This window comes from Charadrius vociferus, unplaced genomic scaffold (assembly GCF_000708025.1).
Source record: "Charadrius vociferus isolate BGI_N301 unplaced genomic scaffold, ASM70802v2 scaffold611, whole genome shotgun sequence".
Lineage (NCBI taxonomy): Eukaryota > Metazoa > Chordata > Aves > Charadriiformes > Charadriidae > Charadrius > Charadrius vociferus.
In genome coordinates this window covers 1,979,032-1,996,387 of record NW_009646844.1, presented here as the reverse complement: position 1 = coordinate 1,996,387, position 17,356 = coordinate 1,979,032, and the positions used below count along the sequence as shown (strand labels likewise).

General features: G+C 38.9%; 1 protein-coding gene across 1 annotated transcript in view; it reads right to left on the bottom strand.

Annotated features, from left to right (window-relative positions):
- Positions 1–17,356, bottom strand: part of CTNNA3 (catenin (cadherin-associated protein), alpha 3) — a 518,658-nt gene that overhangs the window by 52,710 nt on the left and 448,592 nt on the right. Inside the window, exon 15 of the mRNA XM_009894002.1 lies at positions 12,006–12,187. Coding sequence (XP_009892304.1) covers positions 12,006–12,187 — 182 coding nt within the window. The remainder of the gene's footprint in view (positions 1–12,005; positions 12,188–17,356) is intronic.

Genomic DNA, 17,356 nt, shown 5'->3' with positions numbered 1-17,356 from the left:
ATAAAAAGGTTGTGATTAAGAGAATTACAAAGATGATGCAAAAGAAACAGGAGGCTGCAAAAACGCAGATTCAAAACAAAGCCAATGCATAGAAGTATGCGTATATATCAACTTTCTTCCTATTTTGATGCTGGCATGGAGCTTTAGTTTATCCATTCCCTTTAGTATCTCTAGTCCAATTGTGAGTAAGAGCAAAAAAATTGTTTACTGAAGGTAGATATACAAGGTTTAGCTGTATTTTGTCACAGTAATGTTGCAGAGGAAAGAAAGTGATGTTATGCTCATTATTTTGGCCATTAGCTGCTCACTGTATTGGTTTACAAGTATTTAACATGCTTTGCTAATGTACAAAACAGCAAGCTTCTTAACATTGTATGTTACTCTTCCCACCTAACCTCCTCTTTAGCTGCATACTGTTTATCCATTTAGAACCTCTTTGTGTCACAGTCCAAAAGTAAATTCTGACTTTGTAATTCTTAACAAAAATACCTAAAACAGACTATGCATCCATGATTTACCATGTCTGTTTAATAATAGTGTTATTATTTATACTACTATTGATAATAGTACTAATATTGCATACTACAGGAAAAAAAAACACTCCGCTTCTTAACTTGCAGGCAATCTTGCTTGAAACATTTCTCTTTTGGTTCTAAGACTTCATTCCACAAGGTGATTAACGCTCTGAAATATATGGTTGTATAAAATAACTAATATACTTGTATGTCTTTTTTTTTTTTTCTTTTAGAAATTTTACTATCAGAGGATGAATATTTAACACTTACCTTTTAGAATTATACTGAGGCCACCAGAGTAATGGTAATGCTTTCTGGTATATGTCTTTAGGAATCAGCTGAAACTATTTTTACTATAGAAGCGGTAAAATAACATCGACGTATCTCATGAACTATCACATTCTATGTAAATATCATTAATAAAGACACAGCAGTATCATGCATGAAATTCAGGCTCAGTCAAAATCTTTTGAGATGGGCACAAAAACAGATACACGGGTTTTGCCTTCAGAATTCTCACATATCAGTGAAAGTTGCACTTTAGCAGCTCTGTGTCATCCAGGAAGAACAAGCAATATCACCTGACTCCACATTACATGGTATGATTTAACCTGACACATCTCAACAATTCATCACGAATTTGAGAGACCATGTTTCTACTTGAGGGTAACAACTGCCTGAGGCTGCTACATATAGTTCTGGCAGGACAGTCGGTATCCTGCAAGTACTGCAAAATCTGAAGTAACATTTATACTACTGTAGCTCATTCAATTCTGCTGCTCGTTTTACCAGTAAAATCTGCCTGCTTAACCTAAAATGTTGTAACAAGTAAATCCTGGTGGTTCTGTTTATCAAACTATGTATGATAAAACACATGCAAATATGCACACACAACTAAATTGTACTTGCTTTAGAAATAAATTTATCTTAAAGAACATCTTTATATAATTCACTCTAGTAAAAGCTGCTCTTATGATAGAACCCTAAGGAGGGTTCATGTACTTTGCCCAAAGTAATTTGGGCCAAAATAATTCTGTCTTCTCTGATGGCTCAGCTGGACAACATCACTGTTGACAAAACATTTCCAACATTCAATCTTTGGGTGATTTTTGATGAAATACTTTTTAACTTTAAAGTGAAAAAATTTAAATCATAAAAATTTAAATAATTTAAATTTAAAATAAAGAAAAACATTTTAAAGTAAACATTGTTTGTTCTCCTACGTAACTTATGATGCAAATATTGAGTAGCTATGGACTCTCAAAAGCATCCTAGACTGTTTAATGAAATAATGCTGACCTATGAATTCTCTGATATGAGCAATGAGGGGAGGGAAATGGGAAATTTTATACGTATTTGAAGTTGAACTGTAAATGTAACAGCACTTATTCTGTTCAGGATTTTTAGTAATAAAGGCACCATTATTTTTGCGGTAGTGACAGAGTGGGTTGGCGAGCAGGGAGAAGACTTGAGTAGGAGAGCTGGGATATGTGAGTGATTTCCAGCTGGGTGAGAGGAGCTGCATGGAACTGACAGAAAGCTGAGGGCTAGGAGGGGCCAGAAAAGGCAAGGAAGCCAGTGGATTTTAGGGTGCAATGAAAAAGCTCCATAGCATTTCAGAAGATAACTCTGAAATGGAAAGAGACACCAAGAAAGGTAAATCAAATAGTGAGTTGTGGGGAGGCGCTTCATGGATAAACCTGAATAGGAATAGAATCCCTCTTCTCCCCTCTTCAATTATCATCTTTTTGTGTCTTCAAATCCCAATAGCTACACAACCGCCATCTTGACTTCCCATCTTCTTTTTAGATTCCCCCCTCTTACTTTCCCAAGCAAAGACTAGAAGACCAGGAAGAGCAGACAAATTAAAGCTAAAGACTATGGCTGTTATCAGGTGATGAGACTTGCCAGACTGGGCCATGAGTACTACACAGAGAAAATTTTAGGCTAAGCTGCAGTCCTTGGAAGTACTAAAGGTATAAGCAGAATTATATTTAGGCTTACTATAAAGGGGGGCAGTTTTGGGGGCATGACTGCTAGATTTATTTTTCTAAGTCTTGTTAATTTGTTTTGCTACTTTTGCTATTTTTCTAATATTAGCTCTCATATTGATGCCATTTTAGAAACAAATGTCAAGCACCAAGAGCAAATATGAGACATTTTCTGAACAGTTTGCTGAGAGATGCACTTTTAAAGGGGGTAAAAGCCCAGTGAGTCTCATTTAGTGTTTATACCACAGAAAACTGAAAGGGATTGTCGTAGAGACTTCAACCAGGCACGGTGAATTCCGAATCCACGGACTGCATGCCATTAGGACACGCTGTGGAACAGCCTAGCAGAAGCCAGTTACTAGAGCTGCTCTCTCCCTGGCCTAGCTTTAAAAATCACCTCAGATATGGCAGAGAGCTCTGCCGTGTACATCCAAATCTCATCTGAGGACCTGGGAGTATCCTTCCTATCAGCAAAGTGCTGTGAAAAATTTGCAGTGAATGTATTCTGCAGTTCTCTGTTACTATGAAGGAACTTCCTTGGTGAACGAGACTCCAACAGTAAGGCTGCCCACTAAAACTATTCTCTGCAAGTCCATGACAGACTTCCCTTTCTGTTGAAAACATTGACCCTTTTTTTGCTACTTTCTCAATATGAATTAAAAATTGCAGTGTTACGATCCTAAGCACTGCTTGAATTAGATACACATTCCTTTATATAAGCAAAAGCGAATTTCTGTCTGTTTACAAATAAAGTCTGTTTATTGGTAAATACACTCTTAATTATAAATCTGCTGTGGCAATGGAAAAAAATATCCTGTTCCATTTACATACAAAGCTGGGGGGGGACGGACCCACAATTTCTCATGCATTTTTAGCCAACCAGCAAAGTAATTAGAATATTTTCACCAGAATATTATTAAAACTATTATAGCAGATGGGGCAATTTCCTGCTGTTCACCTCTACAGAGGACACAGCAAAAGTAGAGAACACTGATGTGTTATTGACCCATGTGATTAAATACACTTTTCCCAGAAAATTAAAAGCTCTAACTTCTTTTTAAACTATGACATTTTCAAGCAGTGAATATTCATGCTTTTGCACTGGGAAAATGTAATGTGACAGGACACAAGTAAGAAAAAATATTTCAAATTATATAAGCACACGTATATGTTTTCTACATACCAAAATCCCTATTCTTTCACCCTTCCATTCCTTTTACTGGTAATTCTGCCTGTTGTACATTCCAAAACACCGGTGGAGAATAGAAACTACTGCATAGCAGTGTTGCTTCCCAAGGAGAATGCATACACACACACGTGGTGTGTGTATGTCTATCTCTCTAACCCAACACTGTCTTTGGCATAATTTTGTCCATAGTTCTTCATGTGTTTAAAAAGACAATTCACGCCTGTATTTGAGATAAACATATCAATAAGTATTTATTTCAAAAGCCCTGCAAGGTTCCTTACCAATAACGTAATTTGAAAATGGTTAGAAAGCTTGGGAAAAAAAGTATTTCTTATTAAGAAGAAAAATGAGTGCATTTGGAACACTGAATCAATGATGTATCCAAGCCTGTTTATTAGCTACATGTTCAGCTTCTGTAAAATACAGCTTTGAAAAACAGTAACTCTAAAAGTCAGAGGAGAGCTGTGAATTAATTGCTTAAAAAATTGTAGCCGGCCTTTTTTAAGACAACTCTGAGTCATATATACTGTTTGTACCCTAATGTAGTTGTTTATAAGTGCTTCAGAGTTCCTTGTTCCATGAAACTGTTTTCTTTAATGTCAAATCTTTGTAAGTTCTCTTTTGTTTGGAGTGAACTAAATGGTTCACTAAAACACAGTGCACAGTTTCTGCTTCCCAGATAGATCCTTTGTCCCAAATCCAAACCAGCCTCCTCTTACTTCCCTAGAAGTCTGCCTGTTCAGATACCAGTTCTGTTCTAATCTTTTCTTTAGATACCACCCACCAACAGAATGAAACAACGTCACATATAGTGAAGTCTAAGCAATGAGTTAAATTGACTGTTCTGTGTTTATATAGACTCTTTCCAGGAATTATATTCACTTAAAAGCTTAATTTAAAGGAAGAAAATTGGCTGAGACAGAAGCTATTTCTTTAAAATAGTATATTCCTGCAGGACAGATCTGTTGCTGCTGGAAAAGTTGATGCTCAAAACCAAAATCAACTAAAACCAGGAGCCTTCAGTTTTGTTCTGAGTTTTCAAGTCAGTAACAATTCTTGTACATCTACAGCATTTCAGATGTCAGACACCTAAGACTACAAAGGGACTTAAGTGCAACTAATTGAATATTACAGCACTTACATAAATCTTCAGTAACCATCATATTAGACACACTGCACTGTTAGACAGCAGGATGCCCTGTAAATGAGAGTTAAATAATTCTACACAAAACAAAATATTTATCATGAAGTCATCCAAGATGGCCATTAGGAGAAACTATGGACAAAGCAATCCTTGTATCTCATCCTCACCCAGGAAACAGAAGTCTTTCAAAAACTGAACCAAGCACTGAAATCCTGCTTTCCCCTCTCCATAACATAACCGATCAACGCGCACGATGGTGGCAGAATTTGGGTCAAGTCTGACATCAGTGCGTGGAAATATAAATCCATGTCTATTGCCACCTCTCACTAAGAAATGTCATAATTGCTAAGCTACAGGGTAGGCCGTGTATGAGGACTACAGAAATGATAGCTCTGTGGGAAGGAGGAACCTAATATTCTATTCGATTCATCTTCCTGTCCCCAAACTATACAATGAGTATTTTACAGACAAATACATATGCTGCTTTTGGAACAGCAACTGGAACCCCTAAACGCTAGCCAAGCAAACACTCTTCTGCACAGGGAAGTAGCCACAGGATGCTGTTAAGGTATCTCCCACAATTCCCAGTAATTTATAGCCTAATACTCTGGAAGGTGAAAAGTAAGTTTAAAAGCCCCCTCTAGCCAAAGAAACCAGATGGTCTGCTATCTTGACAGGATCCCTAAGGTATCAGAAAACCAAACAAACCCTATTCTGTATAGTTCTGCACGGCAGGCATTCAAAGGAGATGCAGACATGCATTTCAGATAGATCCTGACCCCTTAAGGTGCTCTGAGAATGCCTAACATCTATGAACAGAGAAGTGACAAGGGACCTCTCCTGCATATTCAAAGGAGAATGGTAAGTGACAGGCACAAGGGAATCGTCTCCCAGGCTTTGCTCATTCCTGCATAAGGACAGAGGAAGTAGTACAGGCTTCTGGTCAACCATGGAACAGGTTGAGCAGAGCCAAGCCAAGATGGTATTTCATGAGAAAGACAGAAATGGGGCTGCAGGTACAGGCAGAAGACAGACAGAAAACATCAGCAGACACACTGATACCTTGTCTGTTTCCCAGCTCCGCTGAATGCTTTTACTGTTGAAGCCGTGACACTATAGGAACAACTTCATGTTCCTTGTTCTTTTTGCCTTATTCACTGTAGCCCCCCTAAAGAAACTAAAACTTCGATCCAGTTCATTTTCAGCAAAGTAAAATTCAGGAAAGAAACCTCTACCAAACTCTCTCATTTCTAGCTGCAACAACCTTCAGCGAACAGACAGAATAAAATTGGCAGGAACTTCCTATGTTATTCCCCCAACAAGCAACAAGTCAGGTGGAGCCCAACGGGAATAGGGGACCACACTTTCAGCAGAGCAAATATCTGTTATCCACTGCCTCCACCTCTGGCTGATAGGGCCAGAGCTTACTACTGCAAATGTGACAGTATTCTTACAGAATTTTTCAAGAGATTCCAGTAATTAATATAACCAGTTTTGCATAAACAGGCCTGACTGTCATCTTCATACGACCGATTAGCAGCTGCTGCTAGCTGCTACAAACTTCTAACAATAGATTTCTGCTCTTGCTCAATTAGTTTTCCATCTCTCAAGTATAAGTTTTCTACGACAATGATTTATAGGATGGTTCACCGCAGCAAGGTTCATCATCAAGTTTTAGTAAGCTTATGTCGTACACCACATACAAAGTTTAAAAGAAAGCTGGAAAAATACGTGTTACATAAAAGTAGCCCAGCCTAGTGTATATCTGCAGAGGACATGCTCATGAATGTTCAGTAGGATAAGAACTGTTTCAAATGAGGTTCTGCAGATCCCTTCTGCCAAGACTCAAAAAAACCACAGTGGCATCTGCCTCTATCATCAAATTAGGAAGCTAAGCCATAAGAAGCTACTTCAGATGGTTACTCTTTACACCAGTCCTAACCTGCTGAGCAATCACTGACTATCACTGGCCTTCACTGAAGTCATCCTGAAGTATTTTTGTTAATGATCTGAGGTATACACACCTATAGTTTATGCCACCGTTATTCCCATTACCTTCTGACTGAACAATGAGTTGCTTTGATACCAACGTTAACTTGGGTTTAGTTGAGTATGTAACTGTTGCATAAATGTTCAGGATAATACACACACGCAAACACACTAAGATGCCAAGAAGACCTTGAAAAACTAAAGCTTTGGAAAGCACTCATAAAAAGCAATGTGAAGTAATACATTTGAAGGAAAACAGAAATCAGCTTAGGTAACAAGTGACTCAAATATAGAAATTCACTATTTGCCTGAGTAGCTTCTAATGTTAACAAATACAAAATGTCAGAATCTTTTATTTCTTCCATATCCAAGAACTTGGAATTACCGACTAGAGAGATCTAACCCTGAGGTGAGCCGGTGCCTGCTGTCGTCTCTGCACTATTCATCCCCAGATTTTCATGGACAAGGAAGTGAGAAAGCCAGCTGTGTTCCTCAGCACTTAACTGCCACCTTTGGCACAGCAACGATAAGAGGACTAGAGTTCACCTGTTGTTTAGATAGAGGCAGACCTTCATTTTACAAAACTTTATCTGGCATCATTAAAGAAGAAACAAAACATATTACTGATGGACTTATTCAAAACCAGCTTTCTAAAGATGTGAGGTAAAGTTACGTAAGATACAAAAGGTTCTTGTAAAACCATTATTGTATATACAGTATTATAGGGTGACCTCAGTTTCTGTTACTAACAGTCCTAGAAACTGAGTAAAAGACTTGGTAGGATAGTCCTACCCCCAAGAAACTACATCTTAAGCATCAAACACATAATACAGGAGTATATACTTGTATATACTTGCATATCTCAAATTACAATCTAAACATCTATGAAGAAAAACAATTAATACATTTCCTAAGATTTGGAAGAGAATAATCAAAATCCATCTTCCAATAATGTAGTTCCCCACCATACTCTGAAGTAAAGACTAGGATTTCCACTCTCTCTTCCCAATAAATTTTAATTTTACCTTCAAGTAAGTTATTAGAAGGAAAATACTGGCTCGCTGTTAAACAGGAGAGGTGAATTAGTCGCTGAGTCAGGGATACTAGTAGTCAAATAACTTAAAAGGCAGGCCTGATGAAACCCACGCGTAAATGCTACTGAGAACTAGATGAAGAAAGGAGTCTTGTAACATTGTCAAGGACAGCTCCTGATAACGGACAAGAACATGTCTCGAAAAGCAGTTGAAACCAACCCTGCAGTCTGGACAAAGACCAGAGAAGAACTGAGTCTGCGCAAAGACAAAAGGTTACTTGCGGTGATGAAGAGGAATCATCAGCCTTCATCCTCACGACCCTCAACGACCACCACCAGGAGGCACTGTGCAAGCGCAGTAGGGAGGAGTTTATGAAAATGATTTCTTAGAGCTAATTTTAATACGAAGCAGGGACAGGTCATGTATATGTATAGGTGTATTGTGAAATCTCATGATTATGTAAATCAAACAATATATATATTTGAGAAAGCCGCTGCATTAGGCCCACATGATTGTGGTGGGGCGACCCTCCATGCTGCCCAGCGCTGAATGAAACATACCTGCTTTACAACTTTCTAAGTTGTGGAGTCTACTTTCCGCACGTCATCACCAACAACGCTGAGAAGGCAGAGGTTCTCAACACTTTCTCACCTCTGTCTTTACCGGCACTGTTGGGCCCCAGGCCTTGGAAGAGCAATCCAGGTTGATGCAAACACAGACCCACCATCAGTGAAGGAAGAGTTGGTACGTGAACTATTACAGGAGCTTGACCCCTACAAATCGATGGGCCCTGATGTTATCCACCCCAGGGGGTTAAGAGAGCTGGCTGCTGCTGTTGCAAGGCCGCTCTCCATAATCTTTCAGAAGTTGTGGAGATCAGGGGACGTCCCAGAAGACTGGAAGATGTCACCCCCATCTACAAGAAGGGCTTAAAGGAGGATCCAAGAAGTAAGTTATAGACCCATCAGTCTTACTTCAGTCCCAGAGAAAGTTATGCAACAAATCCTCCTGGGGGCTATCACAAGTCAAATGAAGCACGTTATTGGGAAAAGACAGTACAGATTCCCCAAGGGCAAAAATCATGTGTGACAAAATTGGTCACCTTCTATGACAAAGTAACCTGTTCAGTTCATGTGGGGCGAGAAGTGGACATTGCCTACCTGGATTTCTCCAAGGCTTTTGATAACGGTTCTCCACAGCCTCCTCCAAGAGAAATTGACGTGTCACAGTCCATACAAGTAGTCTGTGCAGTGGGTGGGGAACTGGCTGACAGGCTGCACCCAGAGGGTGGTGGTAAATAGCTCCTTCTCAAACCAGCAACCTGTCACAAGTGGGGTCCCCCAGGAATCCATATTGGGCTCAGCGCTGTTTAATATCTTACTAAGTGATCTGGATGGTGGGATCAAGTGCACCCTGAGGAAGCTCGCTGATGATACCAAACTAAGTGGGGAAGCAGACATTTCAGAAGACAGAACCACTGATGTCGAAAGAACAAGGTTAAAAGTTTATCAAGAAGTTTTGGCTGGGACATGGTTAAGACACCAAGGAAAGAACCTAACCTTGAACAGGATTTGAAACAAAACAATGCGTCTTCTGTGTTCTTTTGCAGCTGCTGACTTAGACATAAGATGATAAAATATATAACTTCTAGACTGAAGTTGAGCCACAAGCGTATCCTAAACTAACTCTGAGTAATTATAATGCTAAAATACACACCCCTTCGTGAAAAATGAGCATGCCAATCAGGTAACCTCCCAAATTTTTTAAACATGAGTTTAGATGTGTATGTATAGTTTGGAGTGGTGAATGAATCATTATTAACTAATTAGCTGTATTTTATTGTTATAAATATTAGGCAATTGCGATTGTGCGTGCGCTGGCTGTTGTTAAATGCCTGGCACCCAATTCTGCAGAACTGAAATAAAAGCAAATACCTGACTTGGTTCGTTGATTGGCTTTCACACACCAGGTGAAGAACCCTTATTTAGGGACAACATCACCCTGCGGAAGACCTGGATGGGCTGGAAGAATGGGCTAACAAGAACCTAATGAAGTTCAACAAGGAGAAGTGTAAGGTCTTGCACCTGGGAAAACATAATCCAGGAGTTCAGCACAGGCTGAGATCCACCTGACTGGCACGCAGCTCTGTAGAAAGGGACCTGGGGGTTCTGGTGGACAAGCAGCTCAATATGAATTAACATCATGCTGCTGGGGCAAAGAAAACCAACAGGACGCTGGGCTGCATCAACAAGGGCATCCCCAGCAGAGATAAAGAAGTCATTATCCCACTCTACTCAGCACATGTCAGGCCATACTTGGAATACTGTGTTAAGTTTTGGTCCCCGCTATGCAAAAAAGATGTGGACAGGCTGGAGAGGGTCCAGAGAAGGGCCACAAAGATGATCAAAGGATTGGGAAGACTACCGTATGTGGAAAGGCTGAGAGAATTGGGTTTGTTCAGCCTTTAGTAAAGAAGGCTTAGGGGAGACCTTATCACCATGTTCCAGTACTTAAAGGGTGCTTACAAAGAAGATGGAGACTCCCTTTTTACAAGGAGTTATATGGAAAAGATGAGGGGTAATGGGTACAAGTTAATCCTGGGGAGATTCTGATTGGATACAAGAGGAAAATTTTTCACAGTGAGAACAAGCAGCCATTGGAATAATCTCCCCAAGGAGTGGTGGATTCCCCAACATCGGACACTTTTAAGATTCAGCTGGGCAGGGCGCTGGGCCATCTTGTCTAGACTGTGCCTTTGCCAAAAGAAGTTCGAGCAGATGATCCTTGAGGTCCCCTCCAATCTGGTATTCTATGATTTTATTATTTTAATGGAGTAATTTCAGAGTTCTCTGTGGACTCTTTTGATACCAGCCACACCGGACAAGAAAGATCTGCTCTTTGACTCAAAACTGCAGATTATGCTGTGTTCAACTGAGAGTCACAGATGCGTAACTAAGACTATGAATTGCCCTTGTTAATCCTGAGTAATCTAAAGCTACTAATTTAAAGAATTTTGGTGAAGGAGGTGACTTTAATTGTAAACACTGATTTTATGGCACAGTATGTTCTTTTTCAAAGATCTCAATACAAATCATATACTCTTAAAAAGGATAAAAGTATTGCAGAGTTCAACATACAGGTCTTTAAATCTCTCTCACATGAAGGTGAGTTTGGAAAGTGCTAGCATGATAAAACACAACTACTGTCTTCCCCAGAACAGGCCTAAGCCAGACTCCAGCTGTGTTAGCTGGTTCAGCTCTATGCAACTCTGTTTAATTTGCACGCCTGAAGAATTTATCCAAAATACTTAGATTTTTCTTTGTATCTTGCATGAAAGGATTTAGTTTATGGACATGAAGTGTCTTGCAAGAGTAGTTGTGTCTTAGGGCTTCGCTTATCTATCAGCAACTACTTTATTAGTGACGAAATGGGAAACAAACCCAAACACCAGTATCTCCCTTTAGTACAATTAATTTGATGAAATTTACTGAACATTTATTCAGTGCATGGCAGAAAAAGCTCCTGAACTTAAGAGCATTTCCTGTATGCAAGTATCATAGAACATATAGTGGCAGCAGAGAGAAATACCAGTTTTGAAAGCTATCTGCTATAGAAAACTTAATTCTTTAAAACTACATATAGCAGCATGATACAGTTCTGATGAAAGCAGCAGCAAGTAACGTGATATAAAATATGCATGAGTCTGAACGTGTACTGCTAGACACATGCTCTGTACAGTATGTTTTATGCTTGACAGCGTGGTATGGTACAAGTAGAAAGACCAACAGATGAGACAGAGCTAGACCTCAAGATCAAGTTTGTGGGGTTGTTTTTGACTTTCTCCCTTTCAGTACGAGCAGAAATAAAGTGCTGAAAATGTGCAAAAACCCCAACCAACCAAATGAATACAAGAGGACAAAGAAAAAACATACGTTAAGGACAAGCATAGTTTAAAACATCAAACCTGCTTCCCAACATTTCAGTACTACTAGCTAGTGTGTTAAAGCTAACTATATTAGCTTAGCCAACCAACTTTGTAAAGATGCTGCCACCTGGCATTAAAAACCTCAGTATTTCCTGCCATGGCAGGAAATGGCCTCCCAACATTTATAAATATTGAAGACCCTTTTTTTGCATAATTACCTTGTGAAGTCAGTCATCTCCATCATAATCACACACATCCTCTTGGCCAAAACAATGATGTCATTGCTGGTATCGTCCCATATTTCAATCTCTGCATCAAGCTTACTCTTGACTTTTTTGAAGTCAGCCACTTGCTCAGCTATCTTTTCCTTTTCAGCCTCTGGCAGTTGAGTCATCTTGGCCTGAAACAAAATAATTTGATCTGCAAAATGTCTGTGTCAAAGTGTTTTTCTATTTTTAAACAAAACCACTGGATATTATTAAATATATAGTTTAAACACACTGTGGCCTAAGCCAACTGTTCCAGCCTGAGCACTTCTGAATTTCAAAATCTATATGCTATCACTGGGTTGGGCCAAATAAATTACGTCACTGTAACGGGGACAGTGGTGTCCACGAAACCACTAATATTAACGTAGTGAGAGAAAGACAACTAAATTCTTCCAAAGAGCCTTTATGAAATATGACTGATAGATTTTCTTTTTTCTTAGAGATGAGGGAGCCCAAGTGTTCTGAAGTATGCAAGTTACAAAATGTAACATTCTTTCAGGTAGGAAAGAATAAAGGGAAAGGCTTAATTGTCCTAAAACTTTTAGGTAATGCTTGCCCTCTCTTCTGAGAAGGTTCATTTTAAGAACTGAGAAAGAATTAATTGTTCCAATATGCACCTTCTGTCTTTGAAGAAGATAAATAAATAGATGAACATGTCAGAATCAGCACGTGACTAAAGGTACCGAAAACATATCTTGGATGCCAATAGGAAAATATCTGATATTCAAATCAAGCCACAGCCAAACTGGGCTCAGGCAGGACACAGGAAGGGCCTTGGCTGTGGCTCCCAACTGGACTGTTTACAAACATTCCACCCGCTAAAACTGTTTGAAATAAAGACTTAGTACAGCTAGAAAAGCGGCATGTTTTGTGCAAGTTCAGACTAGGGAATCAGAACATTAAATCTATATCGAATGCATGTATTCTTCCTACACTTCAGCATTAGTGAGGCATTTCATATATAAAGAGCGAAACAACTTCTGAAAATGCAGCATGGCAAGAGAAATATTTTACTTAATGCTCTTCTTCATGAGCAAGGTTAGCAGTCTGCTCCAGACCAGGGTCAGATATACCTTCTGTGTCAGAAACAGGCCAGGTAGCAGACAAGGGCTATTATGGGGCCCTACAGCAGTCCTGGCCTTTGATAATAACTTTGATAAAACCACTGGAAGTGAGGAGACCTTTTGGTCTGTTGGTCTTGATGGCTCTTGATAGATAGTGGGTTTTATCTATCACCTTCTTTGCGAAGTGGCCCACCTCTTGCACCACAGGCCATCAGGAACTCACAGTTACATACAGCCAACTATTAACACACTGTAATTATGCTGCAATTAAACAATAAATATTTTGTGACTTATTCTTGTTTATAAACATCCGCCATCCATAAACCAGAAATTTAAGGCAGTGGCTGAATTACTTATAATTAGCGTAACAGGTAAGCAGTTTAATATGTAATGCATATGTTTATCAAGCCATGCCATTTCAGAGATTTTATTTATGCTTGAACCACTCTGTCACAAGGTTAATTTTCCCATTTATGTGAAATACTGGAAATTACAGGTCTCCCAAAGTATAACTATGTTACAATCGCAGTCACAGAATTAGAAAGTGTACCTATTTTAAGGAGTACTTTTCCTATTTTGTTAAAAAAGAAACCCCACACCTCAAACAGACCAGAGAAGACAAAGACACACTTTCTCATGGTTGCAGCATGAGCTTTCTGGGAAAGGTATGAAACAGATAAAAATAAGAGTTGGGCTACAGAGTCAAGAGAATCAAAGTACCCCTTTTTATAATCTAATACATACTTGCTGATTGGTGGATGCATATGGTATTTCCTAGCCCCCCCTTCAATACCACAGGCCTAGATCTGGAAACCACAAGAAAGATGACATTTTAATGAGGGACGAGTGACATACAGTAGCCTGCTATATGCCAACGATAATGAGTTTCAGGTGGAATGAAACACATTATCCACTGGAACAAAGGGGCAAAGGAAACTACAATTCTGACCTTGAGTCTTCTTTCATTTCCCTCATACTGTTTCAAAACTATATACAGCAACAAAATAAAACAACTGTATACACAGCCTTTTAAGTGCAGATACGATTTTGTATCAAAATAGACGACATAATAGTAAATGTGAAATAAAGATTTAAATTGAATGACTGCTATTACATGAGTGTAGGTTTATTTTGTCCACCAGGAGAAAATGATTTTTTCATTACTTCTAAGACAAAATGGTTTTTATTGCAGTAGATAACAGAGTTAAAACTAGGTGAGAGAAGTTATATTTTTGATATTTTTCTTCCTTCTAGTACAAAAAAAAAAAAAAAAGGTATATATTTTTTTCTTTAAGTTCATTGAATTAACTCTTCAGAAGGCTATTTATCCCTGGTAGCTGGGAGTCTCCAACACTGGCATTATTTGCATTGTCCCATTTGCAACTTGATTTACCATGCAAGATTAGCGTTTCTTTTCATTTCAGCCCCTTCCAAGTTTCAGTCAATTCGCTACCACAGCTACTGAAATTTTAAGGTCAGAACAAACTGTCCACGTAATGATAATAATAGAGGACACACAGGGAGTAACTACTTGGTGAAAATTTTAACTCTTCTCTCACTGGTGTTATTACTCGCCAAGGAGACTCCAACCCAAAGAACTGGCCCTTTGCCTGCCTTTGTCCCTGGCTACACTCTAAGAAACTGACTTTCATATAAATTATGATTCTTCTCTCAACGTCTTAGACTGACACACATTTTTTCTTCCCGGATCCCCTAAACCAAATGACTGGCCAGATCCACACCACAAAAATTGTTAGCACTTACAGGGAGGAAGGAAGGAAAGAAAAGCCTCAAGAAGCACAATACATTCAAGCAATTTTTTGTGTTATCAAAAACTCTTTTTGTCTGAGACAGAGGTGAGCCAGATATCCTTTTAAAAGCCAAGAACCTCCCTTTGTAAATTATTTAACACATCTTGCTTTATAGGTTGCAGTTTGTCACGTAACTAAGAAAATAAAGAGAGGAAAATTGTTTTTCTACAATTTTGTAGGTTACAAAAAAACCACCTCACCCTCCTGATGAAGCCCATGAAAAACTTCTCAAAGCTTTTTAAGAAAAGAATACAAAACGACGTGCTCTTTACATACTGCTGTTCTGAGATAATGACATAGATTCAAAAGACCACATTCATGTCCCTGCTTCACTGCAGTTCAGAGCTACGCTCTTCAGTCCACCACAGACTCAGCATAGACAAGAAGCCATTTCATGTTCTTGCTCCCCTGCTGCAGAATCAGCTGAACATTTGGTGGAAGGGAACAAGATCTCTCCAAATCACTCAAAGGACAGGAATCTATTTCTATCAAACTACTTTAAAACAGTTCCCATTCTGACGTTTTGAAAAAACTTTGTAAATTACTGTCATAAAATATGTGCACATCACCTGAGCATATTTTATTATGAAGCTGAGCAGAGGATAGACACTTATAAAGACTATTATACAGATGTGTTTTGAATACTGAATACGGCACAGAGTTAAGAGTGATTCTGTTAAAATGCGTAAATTGTGTCCACTGCCTTTTACAAAACATCCTACTTTTTCCACTGAGTGAATAATTGTTCAAGTTTGGATAAAGAGGCGAAAGAGAGAATGGTGGATATTCAGCAATTCATGGCAAAGTGAATACACAGGATGTTCCCTAGAGAGGAACTGTGTGGTTGTGTGATACTGACAGCTGGGAGAAGCTGAATTTCTTTTGTCAAGTTTACTGTCTGCTGTCACCAGTTGTCATCTTCCAATTTTAAGAATTGTAGCATGCCTGCTGAAGTCCAGCATTCTTTGAACAAGTTCCGAGACTGTCTCATTTGTGCTGCCATATCAATACCTGTATATTTTTAGATACAATATAATTGGATAAAGAGGTAAAGCTATCAGGAGATAATATCAAAAGAACAAAACTCTTTAATGCTGTTTTTGCATCAGCCTTTGCTAAAAAGGTTGACTTATATGAGTCAATTGTGTCATATTAAATCTAATTTCCCTTTGTCCCAGGGTAAGAGGCCTACAGACGAAGAAGCAACATGTCATGAATCTGGGCTTCACTAGGGTTTTGTCACTGGTTCTCATGTCATCCTATTCATAAATAATCTAGGCAAATATGATCTAGAGGTAATTGCCACTGGGTGGATGTGATACTGGTTAGGAAACTGCTCCCAGGATACGTATCAAGAACACATGCCAAACTAGAGGTATCGATCAGGCAAAATTCTGAAGGGACCTGCCCTGACTCCGGCATTATTCAGAATTTTCACTAATGGGGTGGATGACAGAAACAACAGTACACATCACACGTGCAGTGTAAGAGGCCTGGTTTGACATGTTGGAGTCCTGGCTTACAATTCAAAGCAACCTCAAGGAACTTGAGAACTGATCTGAAAAAATAACAGGATGTATTTCAGCTGAGACGTGTACAAGGTTTTACACCTAGGAAAAATCACCAGTATGCACATGGACTGAGACACAACAGGTTAAAAATGGTTCTGTGGGTGGGGATTTATAGTTGATCAGAAAGTTGTACTCTTGGCAAAAGGGCAAACCTCATACAAAACGCATTCTAAAGTGTGCATACAGAAGAAAATAGTGTAAACATTACACTAGTGCTCATTGTTGAGACAAAAGCTGGCACAATGCATTTAATGCTATGAAAAGCCTGGACACAAAATCGAGGAAGTCATTAACCAGCTGAAGAGCATCCAGAGGAGACAAAAACAGCAAAAAGACAAACAGAAACCACTACCTTAAAGGATAAATAAAGGGTATTGGAGTTATTTAATGTGGAGTTTAGAAAACAGAGAGGACATGGACTAAGGATCTGCAAGTACAAAAAAAAATTATACAAATTAATACAAAAAGGAGAGCTCAGATCCTCTGTGTCCATTGTGGATAAGACTAGTACTATCACGCTTAACTGCACCACAGGAGGTATAAAGAAAAATTTTTCCAATAGACAATCAATTCCAGTAATGACCTAAATAGAGACAGCAATGTAACTGATCTTATATACATGTCAGGAAGAAGTATATTTATTCTACCTTGGGACAAAAGGCTGGATTAGCCTACTTCTTGGGGTTCCAGTCCTATTTTTTAACAGTGTACAGTATTATACTGCTCTGACCTTGAGTCGTCCATTACCTTCATCTCTTCCCCTTACTGAAACTGAGGTAACTTAAGAATTATCAAGGAAATCAAATACTTTTTATAGATCATGACTCCTGACATCTTTTGCCTTATATTAAATG